This window comes from Eurosta solidaginis, chromosome 1 (genome assembly GCF_040869045.1).
Source record: "Eurosta solidaginis isolate ZX-2024a chromosome 1, ASM4086904v1, whole genome shotgun sequence".
Classification (NCBI taxonomy): Eukaryota; Metazoa; Arthropoda; class Insecta; order Diptera; family Tephritidae; genus Eurosta; species Eurosta solidaginis.
The window spans coordinates 302,643,603-302,665,495 of record NC_090319.1 but is presented as its reverse complement, the minus strand read 5'-3'; the positions used below and the strand labels follow the sequence as shown (position 1 = coordinate 302,665,495).

Genomic DNA, 21,893 nt, shown 5'->3' with positions numbered 1-21,893 from the left:
TGAATCAACCCGAAATAAATCTGTATATGTAACACCATAAAGACATGATTTATTTACTATATTATACTACACCGATGTGTTCAGAAATACTCCGTGTACAAGTACAAGTGTGTTGACTTATCTGTCAAGCATTCTGACAGGCACTCGCTGGATTCGGAATGACAGCGAATTCAAAATGGATACCATTACCGAATGCTCCGAATGATTGAAAAATTGAAAAAGTCCATACGATTGGTAGTCAAAAATGTTGTCGTTGAGACTAAAAATGCGACTCTAGACCTGAGATTTCCATCAGGTGAGCGAGGCTGTTTGTAGTTTTGACGTTTATCGCTTAGTGAACACACTTGGTATAGGTACACTATGGCTTTGTTCCGTTCGCTGTTTCGGAAAGTAAAGCACACAGATGAGTAATGATGAACGATATCTCACTATCGATGATTGCATCGCTGCTATTAGTATTAGAATTTCATGCTAAAGGAAAATCGCCAATCGCTATAAGCGCTATAATCGCTATTGGCGATATTCTGCCAGAGGTGATTGTATTAAAAAAAATCGAATGAAGGAAAATAGCCAATCACTGATATATTTGGATTGCAATAGCTATAGCTATTAGCGATTTGTCAATAGCGGCGATGCAATCACCAATAGCGAAATATCGATCCATCACTACTTGCCATGCACAGCTGTTTTATGCGGCGAAATTTTAAGAAAAAATTTGACATATTTTTATAGCAGATAGCTGTAACCTAGAAAATCTATTTAAAGCAAATTTTTATAAATAAAAATGCTTTTGCGGAAATTATCGAATTATGGCATACTACGTGCAAGCCTTCGCTCACAGCAATGCACAGCATCTACAAGCTCCAATGTGTTGGACACTACGTCGTCTACTTTGCTCTACGACCGCGATCCCCAACCACAATTCACAGATCCTGAAACTCAAAAGCTACTGCAGTCCATGACACAAATGGATCTAGATAAAATCTTTCAAAAACAGTCGGTTAAGGACAATTCCGTCGAATATAAGCTTATGACTGTTGAAATGTTGGAGAAAGAATATCGTAAAACGGTTGAGCGCGCTAGAAAAAGATTACAAATGCCGCCTATAGTGCAGTTAAAAAAAGATGAACCCCAAATTATTTCAAACGATAGCGCCTTAACAGGGTTTTCCGATACCAAATACATATTCACAGACATAACTTATGGATTACGCCAATCGGAACGTAAAGTAGTTGTGCGACAAACTGATGGTACACTAGAATATGCACCTATGGAGGTAACCAAACGAATGCGTCAATTATACTTTCCACTTGAAGGCAGAAAAATTCGAGTTCCGCAAATGTTTAAAGGTGAGCATTTACAACGTTGCCTGGATGAGCAAAAGTATTTATTCATTTTGGATCGTATGATTGTACAATTCGAACCCTATGAACCAGAGTTCCATCATATAAGCAGTAGGGTATATCAGCACATAAACGAAACTAAACAATTTGATGTATTGCGCTCTACGAGGCATTTTGGTCCAATGGCATTTTTCTATGCATGGCATCATTGTATTGATGATTTATTGTACGACATGGTGCGACGAGATTATCTACAAAACGCTGTCGAACTTATTGCGCTCTTTTACAAATTACACGGTATTAAGTATAATTACAAAGATATTTTGCAAAAGTTTGATGAAATAAGGCCCGCTGGTGATGTAGCTTTAAAGGAATTAAACAAAGAGTTGAAACGGTCAGCAAAAAATCTAAAGGCGGATATCGAAGACACTATTGGAAAAACTGCGGTTGACTTTGAAGTAGATAACTTATGTTTACCATTCCTTGAGAACTATATTAGTAAACATGCATTAAAGAAAGTTCAGCTGGAGTTGGCGACACAAACGATAAAAGAAATCAACGCTGAGAAGAAGCAATTGCTAGAGGGGCTAGCCAAAGCGCATGGTGTTTCATAAAAAAATGTATTCATAAAGCATTCTGTTTAATGAACAATAACAGTTTACCAAAGTATGTACTTGGCTTTATTTACTTTTAGCGATAAGGAGACTCCCCGAATGTTTTGGGTGTTTGAACGATATTTATGTAGTTCGCTCTTATACTTTTTCGCTGGTTAAAAGTTAAAGTCGGTTTGACTATAGATTCCCTCTATATACCTTTAGAGCACACATTTGCTTCTCTCACGACTTCTTCAATAAAATAGGTGGCGAAAATTTACTGCTCTATTTATTTACAGACTTTATAGTTCAGGCAATCCAGCTGTGCTTAAATTGCTAATATCATTCAATTTGAAGTTCGACCTAAACCGTGTACATCCTTAAGCAGCAAAATAGAATTGAAGACGGTACTCTTTTAAATTAGTTTTTTTTTTATTTAGTAAAATTTTCTAAAATTAAGAGTTTATCTGAATTTGCACTCATATTTTTGCGTTTTTTTACTTTAAGTCTTTCCATGAACCTTTTTATGCACTTTTGGCGGTGTCTGACAAATGCAAATGTGCTTTTGAATCTAATTAAACAAATTTGACAACGCAATGTATCTCGAGTGCATCCTCGCAATGCTGTCTTTTTAGGAGATTGTTGGCGCGCACTAATTTTTTTAGTAAAACTTAATTTTCTCTGCGCTGCTTGAATTAAACATTGACTAAAGTCCGAATTCAAATGATGGTTTAAATGGTTCAATAGCTTCTTGTTTGACTTAAGAATAATTCCACATGTATACAAAGGACATTGTTTTTGGGCGTTTTTATTTGGGGGCGCAAACTCGCATTGATGTAGATATAATAGCCTTGCATGTTCAATACTTTGGCCACATCTTTCACACAACGTCGATGGCCCCCAGTGTATTGCCATATGTGAGAGAGTTTGCTTAAAATTTTTGCATACTTCTCCACATTTCATACATTCTGTTTTACTGCCACTATAAATATTGGTATTATTTTGTACAAAAACCAAAAATTGTGCATAGCATCGCTGGCTATTTATATTCTCTCCATCTAACGGATCACCATCTCTTTGCATATCTTCAAAGAATAAATCAGTTTCGCATTCGCATTGTATACCGATATCTTTTTTACTAGAAAATTTCATAGTTTGAATTTCACGATCCCTTTGAGGATTGGGTCCGTCCGTTTGGCCGGCAAAGTCTTCAGCATCAGGTTGCACCATTGTACCAAAATCTTGCGTTTGGAGTAGGTATACGTCGGCATCATCTTCCGAATCGTCTTCGGCGTCGTCGACAATGTATGATTCTGACAGAACAAGTGCTTCGGACAACTCAATTTTTTTCTGCCTGGCTAATTGATCTGATATAAATATCGTTTCCACAGCAATCATTTCAGGAACCTCTGTTACGGCCATCTAAAATATAAATTTTGTTTTTAATTATTTTTCCATTTTTATAAGTAGAGGTTTTCATGTTTTACCTGGTGAGCTACTACTGCTTTGGGACTCGATATACAACTATCAGCGCTTACAAGAATAGTTTCCGTTTTCTGAGCTTCCAGCGGCACTGATTAAAGATAAAAGAATAAACAAATCTAAATTTACGCAGCCAGCTTTAAATTTTAATTATAATAGTTACCATTTGAGATTATTGTCGAATCCATTTCTATTTGTACCACAAATAATGAAAAACAGTGTAGAACAGGAAGGGGTGGGTGGGCGTTTCCTGCAAAGGTGCTATTTTTTAAAAGCTATTGCACTGTGGCTTAAACAACATAGTCAATGATATATAGACGGAAATCAGCAGTCTTGTTAAAAAAAAAATACCAGCTTTATAAACAGCTTGTGAAAGCGTTATGGTGTTATGGCAGTTTTCCAATGATAAAGTAGAGAGCCACAACAGCTACAGAGATATCGATAGTGAAGGTTGAAAGGAAATGCCGATAGCTTGTTTAACCCTCATGTGTAATTAACTTATTGATCTTATCTTAAGGCCAAAAAACTTCCTACCCATATCCATATCCACCTCCAATGTGATCGATTAATGGTGCCTTAACCTAAAAATCGTGAAAATTTCATAAAAATGAAGAAAACGCAAAAAATTACAAACATTTTCCACAAAAAAAAAGTCTCTTAGTCAAAACGTATTCTAAACCATAAACAAAAAATATACAAAAAGTTAATTAATTCACCAAATCCAATATTTTTAGGTTATGGATATGGCGTAAAACCAAAAACCAGTTGGTTGGCTATGATATGGTTATGGCGTTAGCTTTATGGTATGGCACCATTAACCGATTACATTGATTTCCATAAGGTAGGTTCGATCAGCTGTTTTATCTGGTTATGGTTTTATGGTAATAAGTCACATTTTTTCATTTTTTTGGATATGTTATGACTAAGAGGCTTATTTTTTTGTGGATTGTGTGTGTAATTTTTTGCGTTTTCTGCATTTATTATAAAATTTCTACGACTTTTAGCTTAAGACACCATTAATCGATCACATTGGAGACGGTTATGGTTACGACTATGGCGCTAGGGTTAAGGAAGTTTAATTGGCCTTTTACAACCTCATTCAACCAGCAATTAGACCTAATTTACATATAACGAGATTAAGTTGATACAGCATCGTGCGCTAATAGCTGAGTAGAAAGCGTTTATTTCTATGGAGAACGGCAAATCGTCACAGCACCATCTACAAATATACTCCACTTGGCGCATAAAATCTGGCATCATAATCAGCGTTGAAATTTATTTTTAAATAAATGTCAATTTGTATGACAAAATGTCAAAATCAAATGGAAACAAACAAATGGCATCTCAAAATGTAAACGTCACTTAGAACTTACATAGAAAATCAAAATTCAACAGACTTCTAAGTCAAGTTAAGTTTTGAGTAACCAGTAACATGCAATGTTAATTTAACAGTACTGTAAGTGACAGTTCGCAAGCCAAGTCAAGTATATGCTAAGTATCAGTAATGGAGCCTTTATCCTCACTTAGATAATGTTTAGGAGACCCATTTAGCGGCAGTGGTTAATAACTAGCTACATAACGGGTTGTACCGAAAAGCGGAGACACACGCCTCTATTGGCCATAGTGTACACCCTATAGCTGAATCAGTTTCGGTGAATAGTGGACACACACCTATTGTAGAGGTAATAGATAGAGGTAGTGTAGAGGTAAAATATGGGGTTGGATTTTATATAAGGTGCCACGACTTTCAAACTTTTGTTGATTTGCAGGGGTAGAGGGGGTCTTAAAAATCACAAAATTATCATCCGCAGCTCTAGGAAACTCTTACTTTATGAAATATAAGCTTTTTAATTTCCAAATTTAGTAAAATTTCAACTTAAGTCCTGCACTTAAAATTCGGGTCGCACATGTCGATAGCTGTATCAAAAGACGCGTATTTGCGTCAAGATTCAAAATTCGAAAGCAGAAACTATATTTTTTATCTCGTTTAAAAGTTATTCGCGGAAAACACGTCGGTACTATTGTCGCTTTTTTCGTTGTTGCAATTAAACAAACGAGAACAAACGAAGGTGGTGAATAGTGTTGCCAGCTCCGCAACAATTTCTTTTTATCTTGGTAGAACATTATAAGGTGGTAGCACGTCGACATAAATGCAAACAAACATACTCTATAAATGTATCTTGTTTTTGTAAAACACTTTTAATAATTTGTAGTCTAATATTATTTGGGGTGCTGCGCAGAAGGGTGTACTACGCAGAAGGACATCACCGTGGCGGTAGCCACGGTTATACCACACATCCGGACTTTGCATGGCGTAGCCCAGAGTTATTTTTTATAAGCGTGGCCGAAGGCCGCCTATGCAGAAAGGTGTTCTACGCAGAATTACTGCTGGAATCAGCATAAAACTCTCTATAAAGTCCGAGTTTTTGTTTTTTTTTGGGTAATAGTCTAGTTGAGGTGTCGACTGCTAATACGCTACCAAAAATATCTAGAGAGGTGTCAAAAGACGCGTATTAATTTCAATGGCGGAAAAGAAAAATTTTATCTATGTCCAGAGATATTTGCAGTTTAAGTTGGCGATTTTCATGTGGTTGTTGTTGTGTTTTTACCCACAAAAAAATTGTGCATCACCGTGGCGGTAGTCACGGTTATACCACACACCCGGACTTGGCATGGCGTAGCCCAGGGTTATTTTTTATAAGCGCGGCCGAAGGCCGCCAACTCAGAAAGGTGTTCTGCACAAAAATACTATGGATCCCTCCCCCGGTTTCGGAGGTACCCGCAGGTCTTTTTTCGGTTTTTCGTTAATATCTTTTGAACGAGTTAATATTTTTATTTTCCGCCTTCGGATCATTAATACTGATGTCAAGACGCGTCGTTTGATACCTCTCTCGATATTTTTTGGTAGCGTATTAGCAGTCGACCCCTCAGCTAGACTATTACCTTTTTTTGTTTTGACAAATGTATGTATTCTGCACTTGGTCCAATTAAATACATTAATTTCAAATTATTCAGAGAATTACAAAACAAAATACATTGATAGTGTATGTTTGTTTGCATTTATGTCGACGTGCCACCACCTTATAATGTTCTACCAAGATAAAAAGATATTGTTGCGGAGCTGGCAACACTATTCACCACCTTCATTTGTTTTCGTTTGTTTAATTGCAAAAACGAAAAAAGCGACAAGAGTACCGACGTGTTTTCCGCGAATAACTTTTAAACGAGATAAAAAATATAGTTTCTGCTTTCGGATTCTGAACCTTGACGCAAATACGCGTCTTTTGATACCGCTATCGACATGTGCGACCCGAATTTTAAGTGCAGGACTTAAGTTAAAATTTTACTAAATTTGGAAATTAGAAAGCTTATATTTCATAAACTGAGAGTTTCCTAGAGTTGCGGAGGATAATTTTGTGATTTTATGGACCCCCGCCACCCCTCGAAAAAAAAGTTGGAAAATCGTGGCACCTTATTCAAAATATTCTCCAAAATATGGACACAAGTACTAATTTTCTACGCAGCAATTTTAGAAGTGTAGATAAAGTCGAGGTTGTCAATTATTTACTGCCGTGGTGGCAAATTAAAAAAAAGAGATAGTTCACATCACTTTAAGTTATTTTTTTAGTAAATGCATTCAATTTAGTGCATTACTTTTCCACAACACACAAGACTTGTAAAATTTTTTGTGTTCCCTCCATTCCCTTCGCCAAACACCAAAAAAAGTAGGTTTATTAAAGGCAGCGTTGCTAAACTAAAAACAAGTGATTAACAAATTATCTGACTCACAAATGGAACCAGACTTCTATCTGGCTCAAATCGTTGTTGTTGCATTTATATGCAATATTATTTATCTGGCTCAGGCTCTTTGCCACCGGATGATGGCTTTTGCCAATCTGAGAAAATTCGATTGCGTTTAAAAAACGATTGATTTCTTACAAAAATCGAAACAAAAATTTACTATCTCTAAGTATTATTGGCAGAGCGCATAAATAATTAAAAGGAATAATTATAAATAAATTTTTACTGAAATGTCGGAATCAACGCAAGTTAAACGTTATCGCCGTGAGGATAATAAAAGAAAATCTTCGGATGAAGAAGATGATAACTATGTGCCTTACGTTCCAGTCAAGGAACGCAAAAAGCAGAAGCTAATGAAACTTGGCCGAATTGTACAGCTCAGCAGCGAAGGAACGGCACAACCAAAGTCTTCAAGTGAGAATGAAGGTGACGAGGAATCACAAGGTGCCAATGAATCAGAACTTTGGGGACGAAAATACAACATCAGTTTGCTAGACCAACATACCGAATTGAAGAAGATTGCTGAAGCGAAAAAAATCAGCGCTGTAGAGAAACAGTTAAAGGAAGAAGAGAAGATACTTGAAAGTGTGACAACACAAAAAGCTTTGATGGGTGTTGCTGAATTGGCCAAAGGTATACAATATGAGGATCCAATTAAAACAAGCTGGCGTCCACCGCGTTACCTAATCACTATGCCCGAAGAGAAACGCAATGCAATACGCAAACGCTTAAGAATATTGGTAGAGGGTGACGATGTTGCACCACCAATCCGAAGTTTTCGTGAAATGAAATTTCCAAAAGGTATATTAAATGGTCTCGCTGCAAAGGGTATTAAGAAACCTACGCCCATACAAATACAAGGCATTCCGGCAGTGCTCTCTGGGCGTGATTTAATTGGTATTGCATTCACGGGTTCAGGAAAGACATTGGTGTTCGTACTGCCGCTTATAATGTTTGCGCTAGAACAAGAATTTCGTTTACCTTTTGAACGCAACGAAGGTCCATACGGTCTTATCATTTGCCCGTCACGTGAATTGGCGAAACAAACTTTTGATATTATTACGGTTAGTAAACATGTACATATACACGCTTCCCAAGGCAGTCGGTTCTATGTACCGGAGCGACTCGGGATTTTTCCCGACCAAGGACTGTCATTTCAGTGTGACCCCATTTAATTTGTTTCGTCCCTCCCACAAATTGTCATCGTCCCAGCAGCTCCTTGCAGCAGGACTGCTACATATTCTCTTACTCCGGGAAGGTATCGAACCCAATCCGGGTCCGTCTCCTGACCCCGGTCCTGAGAAATGGTTTTGCTGCATTTGCCAGAAAAGAATCTTTTTAGGACGGTCATACTCTGTTCAGTGTGTCTCGTGCAAGGGATGGTTGCATCGGACAGGTTGTTCTGGGCTTGATCCCAAAACCCGACGTCCACGTAACTTTTATAAATCTTTTGTGGCTCCTTGCTGCTCACGCCCAAGGGCGTCCCGTAGTCTACGCCTAAGCGTATCCCCACTACCTTCCAGCAGCTTCGCTGCTCAGCAAGCCACAACAAGTACCCTCTGCTGCTCGCGCCCCACGGCGCCAACAACTCAAACAGCTGATACCACTCATAACTACTACCTTAGTAGTAGAGCTGGTAGCAATGCTGAGCATCAGCCCCTGCCCCCGTCTTCTTCTCCCCCACTCTTTTCTGGCAGCAATCGTGCAGGTCAGGGAAACAGACTCTTAGTCCCTGCCTCCGTTTGCACCTGCCAGCACAGAATATATATGTTTGCGACATCCGCTCAATGCAGCTCCTGCCTTGGGTGGTGCCACTTTCCTAGATGTTCTGGTCTCCGCGACGGCAACCCTCGACGGGTTTCGTCGCGCCATGTTGCCAGGTCGCAAACCCAAATCATCCGGGTACCCCAATGCTTGCCCAAGGGCGCCCAGTCCCAAGGCCACAACAGCAATTGCGTCCTGGCCTTCCACAACCTAGGCGTAGTCACCCCTCACTTACCCCTAGAGTGGCGGCGTCACCCCTCATGCACTTCAGAATTCTGCAGTTCAACTGTAATGGACTAACTGGGATGATTACGGAGATAGTCGATTTCATGAAGCGGCACAACATCCGCATTGCTGCGATTCAAGAGACTAAACTCACAGCAAGATCTGCATTGCAGACCTGCTCTGGTTATAATGTCCACAGGAAAGACCGCGAGAGCGGAAATGGAGGCGGCCTCGCGTTTATTATACACCACTCTGTGCAATATCATATATTTGATCCTGGCATCGACCGCAGTGACAATGTCTTAGAACGTCAAGGCCTATCTGTCCGGTCAGGCGATGCAAATCTAGAAATCATCAACATCTACATCCCTCCTGTCACCTGTTGCCCCAGTGGATACCGCCCTAATATCGAGGCCTTACTCACTGGCAACAATCGCATTATCTTAGCCGATTTCAATGCCCATCACGACCTATGGCATTCAAACTTGCGGGCGGACAGTAGGGGTGAGATGTTGGCGGATCAAATAGACGAAACGACGTTCTGCACAATAAACGGAGACGCCCCCACACGTATGGTAGGAAGCTGTCATAGCTCGCCAGATATCTCAATCGTGAGCGCAGAACTCGTAAACTGCGTCAACTGGCAGCCGATGGTAACATTGGCATCCGACCACCTGCCCATACTTATTTCGTTCGAGCGTACCGCCGACTTCATCGTCACCGAAAAACGCACTTTCATAAACTTCAAAAAAGGAAAGTGGGAAGAATATAAATCTGCAACAGACAGCAGCTTTGCTGCCCTCCCTATCCCGACTGATGCCCGCCAAGGGGAGCGTGCCTTCCGTAAGGTCATTAAATCCGCCTCGGCACATTTCATTCCCGCCGGGAGAATTCCCGAAATCCGGCCCACTTCCCGGCGGAGGCCGCGAGCTTAGCGAGGGAACGCGACCTTATAAGACAGCTTGATCCAGGCGACCCCCAAATAAGGGATATAAACCAACGCATCAGATTGCTTGTGGACGAACACAAGCGGGCGAAATGGGAAGAGCACCTAAGAGGTTGTAACATCTCTACCGGTGTAGGTAAACTTTGGTCCACCGTAAAGTCCCTATCGAATCCGACTAAGCACAAAGACAAAGTTTCCATCGCCTTTGGCGATAAGGTGCTGTCGGATGCGAAAAAATGCGCGAGCGCTTTCTGCCGACAATATATAATGCATCCTACGGTCGACAAAGATAGATGGAGAGCCAATAGACACGCACATAAACACAAACTCAGCGCGTCACCAATTACCATCACCGCTAGAGAGGTTGAGGACGCCATTGGTCGCGCTAAACCATCCAAAGCAGTGGGCCCAGACGGCATAGCCATGCCGATGCTTAAAAACCTAGGGAAAGAGGGTTTCAAATATTTAGCGCATGTCTTCAACCTGTCTCTTTCCACCTTTGTCATACCCGAGAAATGGAAAATGGCCAAGGTGGTCCCGCTACTAAAGCCTGGGAAACCAGCTAACGTAGGTGAGTCATATCGTCCGATATCTCTCCTATCGCCAGTGGCAAAGACGCTTGAAGCCATTTTCCTCCCTTATTTCCAAGCACATTTGCAGCTAGCCCCTCATCAGCATGGCTTCAGAAAACTTCATAGCACTACCTCCGCGCCAAATGTCATTAGCACCCAGATAAATTGCGGTTTGAATCAATATCCCCACCATAGAACAGTACTCGTAGCGTTAGACCTATCAAAAGCTTTTGATACGGTCAACCATGGCTCGTTACTGCAAGACCTGGAAGGGTCTACCCTTCCCCCATGTCTTAAAAGGTGGACCGCAAATTATCTGGGTGGTCGGCAGGCATCGGTGCAATTCAGAAACGAAACATCAAAACAAAGGAGAATTAAACAAGGGGTGCCACAGGGTGGTGTCCTATCCCCGCTTTTGTTTAATTTCTACATATCTAAGCTACCTTCACCACCGGAAGGAGTCACAATCGTTTCCTACGCCGATGACTGCACAATAATGGCCACAGGCCCAGGCCCAAAGATCGATGATCTATGCAATAAAATAAACGGCTATCTCCCTGATCTCTCCAGTTTTTTCGCCTCGCGAGACCTGGCATTGTCACCGACTAAATCTTCCGCGACTTTATTTACAACATGGACGCCCCAAATGTCGACCATATTGAACATCCACGTCGATGGCACTACGCTACCGACTCTCCTACACCCCAAAATCTTGGGTGTGACGTTTGATCAGGATCTACATTTTGGTGCGCACGCAACCGCAATTGTTCCAAGAATTCAGAGCCGTAATAAAATCCTCAAATCCCTTGCTGGCAGTACCTGGGGAAAAGATAAAGAAACGCTCTTGACCACATACAAAGCAATTAGCCAGCCGATTACGTGCTACGCGTCACCCATATGGTCGCCAAGCCTAAAAACCACCCACTGGAAGAAACTACAGGCCTGCCAAAATACTGCTCTCAGAATCGCCACGGGCTGTCTTCTTATGTCCCCGGAACACCATCTGCATAATGAGGCGAGAATACTCCCCATCAGGGAGCGAAATGAGATGCTGACCAAACAGTTTCTGTTGAATACCCAGAAACCTGGGCATCCCAACAGACATCTGATTGACGAACCAGCACCGCCTAGGGGCCTAAGGAGTCATCTCCGTAAGCATTTTGAGGAAATACGGCACCTGAGAACCCAGCCGTATGAAGCGGAAAAACACAAGCAGGTCCTTGGTGAACTCCATAGACAGGCGTCGGACCTTTATGTTGGGAATTGCCCGGTGAATCCAGTACTTGAAGAAAAATATCCAGAACTCGCAGAAGAGGAACGCATCTCCCCAGGGAAACGCGTGTCACCCTTGCTCAACTTCGTTCTGGATACTGTAACAGGTTAAACTCTTACCTATCCAGTATCAACCCCGACATACAAAATGTATGCCCTGCTTGCAATGTGTCCCCACATGACACCAACCATCTCTTTAATTGTAATGTGGAACCAACGCCTCTAACACCCCTTTCCTTATGGTCCACCCCTGTTGAAACGGCAAGTTTCCTTGGACTCCCGTTAGAGGATATTGATGACAATTTGTGATCGGTCGCGGCTATTAGGTGGGGCGAGCATTGCTACAACAACAACAACAACATGTACATATACACCTTGGGTACTTTTTTCAACTGATCCAATATTATCTTTCAGCATTATAGCCGCCATTTAAAAGAATGCGGCATGCCTGAAATACGCGCTTGTTTAGCCATTGGTGGACTACCCGTTTCTAGCGCTATGGAGGTCATACAACAAGGTGTTCATATAATGGTTGCCACACCTGGACGTCTAATGGATATGTTGGAAAAGAAGATGACAACATTAGATATATGTCGCTACCTATGTATGGATGAAGCAGATCGTATGATAGATATGGGTTTCGAAGAGGACGTTCGAACAATATTTTCATTCTTCCGTGCCCAGCGACAAACACTGCTCTTCTCAGCTACTATGCCTAAGAAAATACAAAACTTTGCACGTTCTGCTCTGGTGAAGCCGGTAACAATTAATGTTGGCCGCGCGGGTGCGGCTTCAATGAACGTCACACAAGAGGTGGAGTATGTGAAACAGGAAGCGAAAGTTGTTCATCTTTTGGATTGTTTGCAAAAAACTGCACCTCCCGTACTAATATTTGCAGAAAAGAAACAAGATGTGGATTGTATTCATGAATATTTGCTTTTAAAAGGTAAATTATGACCAAAGTTTTTGACTTCTCGAGAGAACTTTCCTGCTTTGCGTACTTGAGAGTCTGAGCGTTATTCAGTGTGTACGTGATTTAGATATCCTAAAATACCATATTTCCGGACGAGCAGTAATAAACCTCCGATACAAAAATAGAGTTATTTCCTTTTGGTAATATAGTTCAAGTTTGTAGTAGATATACGAATTCTAGAGTAATAAACATTTTCTTCTCCTACCACCAGTACTATTTCCACTTTATAATGAGTCTCCTTTAATTAGTAGAAACGCCGTTTATAAGAAGTTGTATCACTATGATCCTATTGCGAAGCTATCTCACCCATCCTAATTCATACCATATGATCGTTAAAAAATATAAATTATTATTATTTTTTTTTTTGTTACAGGAGTTGAAGCTGTAGCTATACACGGCGGTAAAGATCAGGAAGAGCGTTCACGTGCCGTTGAAGCATATCGTGAGGGCAAAAAAGATGTGTTGGTCGCCACTGATGTCGCGTCGAAAGGTTTGGATTTTTCAAATGTGCAACATGTCATAAATTATGATATGCCCGACGATGTTGAAAATTATGTACATCGTATTGGACGTACGGGTCGTTCAAATACTAAAGGCCTGGCAACAACATTTATCAATAAGACAGCAGAACAGTCTGTATTGCTCGATCTTAAGCATTTGCTAATCGAAGCTAAACAAAAAGTACCCGAATTTCTCAACGAACTATGTCCGGAACCAGATAACTACTTGGATCTTGGTGATTCGCACGGTTGCGCATATTGTGGTGGTTTAGGTCATCGTATCACTGAATGTCCCAAGTTGGAAGCCGTACAAAGCAAACAAGCTTCGAATATTGGCAGACGAGATTATTTATCGAATACAGCAGCAGATTATTAAATTATACATTTTAGTAATTGATATTAGAGAAAAATTGTAAGTTTACAAACGGCGATGGTTACTAGGACATGTTTCTGAATTTCACTTCTTCATCAGCTAGCTTTTCGGGAGCTGAGCGTTGAACTCGAGTCTCCAACATTCATATCAGTGCAAGCCTTTTTTAGCTGCTACGCCATATGAATGTTCCGTTGTTCGCTGTACAATTGGTCTCTAAGAGTTGCCTTTTTTGTTTATATTCCTTTTGATCATATGTATGATTATACATTTTAGTTTAAATATAATGTATGTTTATTTGACTAGATTAGCTTAGGATGATTGGATGTGCGTATGTAAATGAGGCGAGAATATAAAAATAGGTTTTAGTTTAAAAAACTTTTAATCTTATCTGAGGTATAGTAAGTGAACTTGATTAGCTATTGTATTGTATGTAGACTAGAGAATAAAAGCTCAAGGGCTTTGCTGGATAGGTCATTTTGAGGGAATGACGAAAGACGCTACGGCTCAGTTCTTACAGCACCTCGATATGGAAGCAGAAGAGAGAGCGTGACCTCCATTGAGAGTTGGGAGATACAGGTTTAGAAAGGCTTTAACTCCCTTGATGCTCCCAAGCAGTGGCGGAGCAAGGGGGACATCTTGCCCAGTGCGCTACTCACAGGGGGCGCGAAATGGTCTTTCCGCAGAATGTGAAATTTCTCGCGTCTGGAAAAGTGAAATGCCAAACCAAAGGATACAAACAAAAATTTTAGTATATTTGACTATACAAATGCCCGATAAAAAACAAAAATAAAATAGATCCAAAATTTGGTATGCATTTTTTTAGTTCGGTTTTATAGTTTTTTTTTTTTAATGTGTACGATTTGGGGCCGTGTGTAGATGTCCACGAAAGTGGGGAAAGCTTCTGACCGCCATTCACCTGGGAATGGCCAGAGCGATTCTTGCGGCCAAGTATCCTCTGGGTAGCTAATGTGAGAAGGCGACAACCTGGCTAGGCCACTCTGACATAATCGGTTTAAAGGCTAGCCGGGGGAGATCTGATCGGCAGCGTCTGTACACCTCTAGGTGCGGCTGCAAGCGGGCGTCTGTCTTGGAGCAAGCGGCTCGCTATATAAACGTGCCAAGTAATATTTTCACCCCCGCTGAGCGGGTTGTGCGCTGGGCTTGGGACCCGCCACGTAAAACCATACTCCAATGAAATATAACAACCAGCCTCGGATAAATACACTCTATTGATGACAACCATGGCAAACGTTTGAAGGACAATGAATTGAGAGCATGCACCTGGAACGTCCGCTCCCTGAGTGGGATTGGTGCAGATGCCCGACTGGTTGATGTCCTCGTCAAAGCAAAATCTGACATCACCTCCATCCAAGAAATGCGTTGGATGAAGCCAGGAAGAAAGAAGATCAAAAATTGTGACATATATTGGAGTGGCCATTCGAATAAGCGCAGTTTCGGCGTCGGATTCGTGGTGGGAGAGAGACTTTGTCGCCAAGTTCTGGCGTTCACACCTGTGGACGAACGTCTCGCCGCTATCCGAATAAAAGCAAAATTTTTTAATATATCATTCATCTGCGCCCATGCGCCGACAGAGGAGAAAGACGATGAGGTGAAAGACACTTTTTATGAACAATTAGAACGCACATACGAGCGCTGCCCCAATCACGATATAAAAGTCGTGCTTGGTGACTTTAACGCCAGGGTGGGCAAAGAAGGTGTTTTTGGCCCTACAGTCGGAAAGTTCAGCCTACACAATGAAACTTCTCCTAATGGACTGAGGCTGATTGACTTTGCCGGTGCTCGAAACATGGTCATATCCAGCACGAGGTTCATGCATAAAAAGATACATCAAGCTACATGGCTGTCTCCTGATCGAAATACTCGCAATCAGATCGATCACGTTGTGATAGACGGCCGGCATGCCTCCAGTGTTTTAGATGTGCGCACGATCCGAGGACCTAACATCGACTCGGACCATTATCTCGTTGCAGCCAAAATACGCACCCGCCACAACGCGGCTAAAACCAAGGAACAAAAAACACAAGGGAAGCTAGACGTCGAAAAGCTTCAATCACAACAGACTGCCAATGATTTCGCAACTCGACTCTCACACCTGCTCTCTGAGAGCACAACTCATCCTGAAGGAATACAGGAGCAGTGGGAGCATATTTCCAAAGCACTTCGTACTGCCGCCGAGGAAAAAATTGGTTACCGGCGACCACGAAAAAACAACTGGTACGATGAATGTTTATTTCAATTTTAAAGTTTTTAATATATTTTTCAATAACTCTATAAGGACCTTCATACGGATGTTGCAAGGAATGTTTGTTTATTACACGTACAAAAACAAAATGACAATCTTTTAAATCTTTTGGAACAAAAATACCACTAGAATTTTGATGATGTTCCAAATTTGATTTAAAATTTTTAAAATGTTCACGCAAACTACTTAAAACATCCGTTGAAGTTATATTCTCTGTAGTTGAAACAAATAATTCACCAGGTAATCTTAAATTTTGTCCATAAACCATTTCAGCCGGTGTTGCTGAAATATCTTCTTTAAAAATCGATCGCAAATCCATAAGTACTATTGGTAACTCTTCATACCAATCTCTGGATCCATTCCTAGCCATTATTGAAGATTTAAGCTGTCTATGAAAACGTTCTATCATTCCATTAGCTTGGGGATGATAAGGAGAAGTTGTTATTTGATGACTTCCAAGAAGTTTCGTTAATTCTGAAAACAAGTTTGAAGTAAATTGAGATCCCTGATCTGTTGTTATTTCTAATGGAACTCCAAAACGTGAAATATATTCTTTAGAAAATTTATTTACAACCGTAACTGCAGAAATATCTCTTAGTGCGAATGCCTCTGGCCAACGTGTAAATCTATCAATTATAGTTAATATGTAACGATATCATTTTGAAACAGGTAAGGGTCCAACAATATCTAAGTGAATGTGTTCAAATCTAGATTTTGGAATTGGAATTTTCATAACTGGAGATTTTTTATGACGATGTACTTTCGGTTTTTGACAACTTATACATTCTTTAGACCAAGTATTAATATCTTTATTCATTTTAGGCCAAAAATATTTCTTAACTATCAAACGACGTGTAGCTCTACTACCAGGATGTGAAATCCCATGTAACATATCAAATATTATTTTTCTTAAATTGTTTGGAATGAAAGGCCTAGGATTTTCTCCTGACACTTCGCACCATATATTAAAGTTAAGAACAGGAATTTTTATTAGTTTCAAATTTAAAAATGTTTGCTCTGAGGTAAGTTTGCTTAATTCACTGTCTTGTTGTTGTTCACTTTGTAAAATTTTTAAATTAATGTCCGAATTATTAATCGCTTCTACTTCAAACGCACGAGATAATGTATCAGCTACAACATTTTCTTGTCCTTTAATATACCTAATGACATTCGTAAACTGAGCAATGAATTCCATATGTCTAGTCTGTCTTGGACTGCGTTCTGTTTTTGAATTTAAAGCAAATACAAGAGGCTTGTGATCTGTGAAAACTGTAAATTCACGTCCTTCTAGAAGGTAACGAAAATGTTTAATGTTCAAATAAATAGCTAATAGTTCCCTATCAAATGCACTATATTTAATTTCGGATGGAGAAAATTTCTTTGAAAAGAATGCAAGTGGTTCTGACTTATTATTAAACGTTTTATGTATGACACCACCTATTGCCGTATTGGATGCATCTACATTTAAAGAAAGTTTTGCATCTTTGTTAAAATGATTTAACAATATCGCAGATGCAAACTTTTCTTTAATACATTCGAAAGCTTTATTAGATGTATCGTCCCAAATTAAAATCTTGTCTCGCTTCTTATTTGTTCTATTAATTAAATCATAGATAACTGTCGTAAACTCTGCTAATTTTGGTATATATCGATGGTAATAATTAACCATACCAATAAATTTTTGTGCCTGCTTAATAAATTTTGGACGATCAAAATTTCGAATGGCTAAAACTTTTTCTTCTGAGGGTCTAATTCCCGTTTCAGAAATATTATGTCCTAAAAAGTCAACTTTTGTTACGCCAAAAGTACATTTACTTGGTTTTATATTTAAACCGTACTCCATTAGGCGCTGAAATAGTACGCGAAGATCTTTGAAATGTTGTTCCTCATTTTCGCTTGCCACTAAGAGATCATCAATATATGTAAAAACAAAGTCTAAATCATTAACTACTTCATTAATAAATCGTTGAAAAGTTTGCGCGGAGTTCCTAAGTCCGAAAGGCATTCGTACAAATTCAAACATGCCAAAAGGCGTAGTGATTGCAGTTTTATAGATATCCTCTTTTGCCATTGGAATTTGGCGATAAGCTCTTACCAAATCTAATTTTGAAAATATTTTCTTATTTCTTAGATTCATGTTGAAGTCATGAACATGGGGCAAAGGATAACGATCAGGAACTGTTACGACATCTAATCTTCTAAAATCTCCACAAGGACGCCAGTCATTTAACTCCTTCTTGGGTACAAGATGTAAAGGAGATGCTACTGCTGAATTAGAAGGTCTACATATCCCTGTCTTTACTAAAAAATTGAATTCACTTTTAGCTACTTTGAATTTAATGGGATGTAAACGTCTTGGTTTAGAAAATGGCAAATTTCCTTCAGTGACTAATCTGTGAACTGTTGTATGTCTAACTGGTTGTGAATAATCTGGTTCAGAAAATAAGAAGGAAATTCTTTTAGTAACTTTGTAAATTTGTTATCAACATCGAAAACTTTTGGTAGCGAAACATTACAAACACTTGAAATTGTGTTAACTGAAAGACTTGTTATCGGATCTACTAAGCATTTGCGTTTAACATCAACTAAGAGACCATATTTACACAAAAAATCAGCACCGATAATTGGTTTAGCTATATCCGCTATTAAAAACGTGAACGGAAATTCGCGACGCAGTCCTAAATTAATATTTAAAAGTTTTTTACCGTATGTCGAAATCGTTGAACCGTTAGCTGCAGTTAAAATAATATCTGATGACTTTTTCGAACTTGAAGATTTTGAAACCGGAAGCACTGAAATTTCTGCTCCACTATCTATTAAAAAATTAAGTTTGTTTGTTTTATCAAAAATGTCTAAATGTCCGTTGTTTGTCGCCGTAACAACGGATAACTTTAGTTTGACGAACTATTATTTTTAAAAGCGCATGGTTGTTCGCACTTCAAAGCCTGATTACCAAACTTATAATGATACCTACAGAGCCAATTTGGGTTGTCACGAGACTTTGATCGATATCTAGAAGGACTTCTAAAACGATTCCTACTAAAAGATCGGGACCTTGAATAATTTTGACTCATCTGATTTTTAATTTCACTGATCTCTAATGACAATTTTTCAAAATTTTTGCACATCATGTTAGTTGTTTGAACCAAATTTGAAATAATTGCATTTTCGCTTTTAGAATTTAGAAAATTACTAACTGAGGCTATTTCATTTTTATTATAAACTTCCCAAATATTATCGGCTAATTTAACTAATTCACTTATTTCATTCAAATTCGAACTAGTAAGAATAATACTTAAATTTTTGGGCAACTTCCTTATCCAAAGCTTTTTAAGAATTTCTTTGCTAAAATTGTTTCCAGAGAGTAGCACTAGAGACCGATAAAACTCAGAAGGTTTACGATCTCCCATTTCTGAATCGGATAACACTCGATCTAATTTGGCATTCTCACTTAATGAGTGCCGTTCAATTAAAATTTTCTTTAATGCAGAAAATTTGTCATTTTTCAGGAGGATTTTGAATAAAATCAAGAATTGTCATAATTACATCCTGTGGAAGTGCAGTTATGACATATTCATATTTTGTCCCTTCCTGAGTAATGTTCTTTCGACTAAATTGCATTTCAGCATGAATGAACCATGCTTCAGGGCAATTAGTCCAAAATTGGGGAAGTTTTACCGATGTAGCAAAAATTTCATTATTTTGATTCACATATGGATTTGGTAAATCATTTTGATAATTTTCATTATCCAAATCAATAAGTGAATCGTTTACTTGATTTCGTGGTGTAGATGTACGTATATTATTTGATGGTGAATGAAACATTGTTAATAGAAATAACTACAAAAATTATATTATAGGAAGAAATAAAAAAAAAAAATGTCCGGAAAGGAGCGTTTACAAAACCCAAATTATTAATCTATTTTGATACATATACAGATACATATAAATAATATTAATACTAGATACAGCTCACCAAATATTTGTCGCAATGGTTTTTAAAATTGATTGATGAATTTAGACAATGTATTGTGCAATGGCTTTAAAATTGATTGATGAAATTGGATAATGTACTGTGCAATGGCTTTAAAATTGATTGATGAAATTAGACAATGTATTGTGCAATGGCTTTAATTGTTTTGTATTTGTAGCTTTTGTTGTTGTTGCTCTTGCAATGTTTGATTGAAAGGTTGATGTTAATGATGCAGCGGTAACGTCTGAAATAATGACAATCCAAAAATACGACGAAGACGACGTCGTGCAGTTGAAAATAAACTAATTTTATAGAAGTGAATCTAGTTTTTGAACCACCACGTCTACGTCAAATACGCGTTAGAGAGGGCTCTTGTGATGTTCACGATATATTTGGTATATATTTTCAACTTGTTTTTCAGATAATTCTTCGAGTACTGAGGACACTTCACACTAGTTTAAAGGTACGAATTACAAAACTTTTAGCGAGTTAGAGCTGGACGTTGCAAGATTTTACGCACTTTATTTGAATCAATTAAAATTTGTAAATTTGTAAATCAATTAAAGTTTGTTCAAGTGCACCACCTTTAACAATTTGTTTACGAATTTGCTGATAAAAACGTAATAAGTTGGATATAGTAAACAGAATTATGGTATCGTTTTCGAAGTCAATATGGTTTCCACTCGCATAATATATAACTAGGAAGAGAATAAATCGATTTTTGCTGAACATCAACTGGTGGCGTTATTATTTCATACAGCATACAAGAATTAAAATTTGATTCGTTGTTTTTGAAGGACGGTTTTTATGTTTGGCTGGCTAGATCGCCAATGTGGTATTTAATATATAAATCACTATTCAATAATAAGCACTATTTATTTTTATAAAATATTTTTATTTATCCGCTCCTGAAAGTATGTTACAAAACGTTTTTAAATATTTCAACCGAATGAAAATTTTTGAAAGACAATATTTTACAATTGAAAAATAAAAATTAACAAGAACAAAAAAAATTCAATTTATTTAAAGTAGGTACATTTAAAGATGAATATAAATATAACCCTACAGTCATAATTTGCTCATACCAGCATTCAGCTTACTTCCATCATTAGAGATGTTGCAGATCTTCGCAGCTGAACGATTCACTAGTCCAACTGGTGAATATTAATTTGTGGAAGTTGAATTTTTTCGAAACCTTTTTCCCCCAATTTGGCGTTAAGTGGGACATCCCGATTTTGTTTTGATGACATGCAGAGAACAGCACACATATACATTTTCTTGTTTATCAGCTACAGAACTAGGCGGCGTAGTCTTTTTCCCGTCCGTCCATGTGTGGTTCTTATTTTTGTTGTACAAATCCCTCGCCTGGGTTAATAGGCTAGAACACCCAAGAAACTTTAAATAAATTCCTCTAACGGAGGTCCAAGGAATCGAGCAGTTTCAATATGGTTTTAGCAAAAAAAAAAGTTGCTGTTACAGATGTTTGTTCCACATTACAGACAAATGCATGATTTGTGCTATACACCAGGCTGGGGCCATACATAGAGATCGAAGTTGGGACAGAGTAACGCGCATCTCCTTCGGAAGTGTGCATTATTCTTCGGCGATGTCTCTCTGCGTTCGTGTTGCTCTGGATCATATTACACCAGATCTCGTCATAGGGTTTATGCAGATGTCTTCTTATCTACCTTGGAGGCGCAACTGCATCAATTAGTTGTCTTTTGGGATGCCTCGGTGCTCAGACGTCTTAAGAACTTATTTTGTTTTGTTGATTTTCCGACAGGGTGGATAAATGATGTATATTGGAACGAAT

General features: G+C 38.9%; 3 protein-coding genes across 6 annotated transcripts; 2 read left to right on the top strand and 1 right to left on the bottom strand.

The window, feature by feature from the left end:
• Positions 1 to 662: 662 nt before the first annotated feature.
• Positions 663 to 2,012, top strand: mRpS22 (mitochondrial ribosomal protein S22). The gene has a single exon (XM_067761293.1). It carries the CDS (start codon positions 785 to 787, stop codon positions 1,955 to 1,957), a length of 1,173 nt encoding a protein of 390 aa, XP_067617394.1. The 5' UTR covers positions 663 to 784; the 3' UTR covers positions 1,958 to 2,012.
• Positions 2,013 to 2,349: 337 nt separating this feature from the next.
• Positions 2,350 to 7,145, bottom strand: Boh1 (Buddy of Hmr 1). 3 transcript variants are annotated; one of them, XM_067761295.1, is made up of 4 exons: positions 7,073 to 7,145; positions 3,582 to 3,668; positions 3,424 to 3,509; positions 2,350 to 3,358 (listed from the first exon to the last, which is right to left on the bottom strand). In XM_067761295.1, exons 2-4 carry the CDS (start codon positions 3,604 to 3,606, stop codon positions 2,369 to 2,371), a joined length of 1,101 nt encoding a protein of 366 aa, XP_067617396.1. In that variant the 5' UTR covers positions 3,607 to 3,668; positions 7,073 to 7,145; the 3' UTR covers positions 2,350 to 2,368. The 3 variants fall into 3 exon arrangements, with proteins under 3 accessions (XP_067617396.1, XP_067617397.1, XP_067617395.1); XM_067761296.1 differs by lacking the exon at positions 7,073 to 7,145 and adding an exon at positions 3,770 to 3,788; XM_067761294.1 differs by lacking the exon at positions 7,073 to 7,145 and having other exon boundaries at positions 3,582 to 3,826.
• abs (ATP-dependent RNA helicase abstrakt) lies at positions 6,608 to 14,642 on the top strand. Of its 2 annotated transcripts, XM_067761292.1 has the most exons (4): positions 6,608 to 7,143; positions 7,402 to 8,283; positions 12,413 to 12,944; positions 13,345 to 14,642. In XM_067761292.1, exons 2-4 carry the CDS (start codon positions 7,450 to 7,452, stop codon positions 13,845 to 13,847), a joined length of 1,869 nt encoding a protein of 622 aa, XP_067617393.1. In that variant the 5' UTR covers positions 6,608 to 7,143; positions 7,402 to 7,449; the 3' UTR covers positions 13,848 to 14,642. The 2 variants fall into 2 exon arrangements, with proteins under 2 accessions (XP_067617393.1, XP_067617392.1); XM_067761291.1 differs by lacking the exon at positions 6,608 to 7,143 and having other exon boundaries at positions 7,390 to 8,283.
• Positions 14,643 to 21,893: the final 7,251 nt, after the last annotated feature.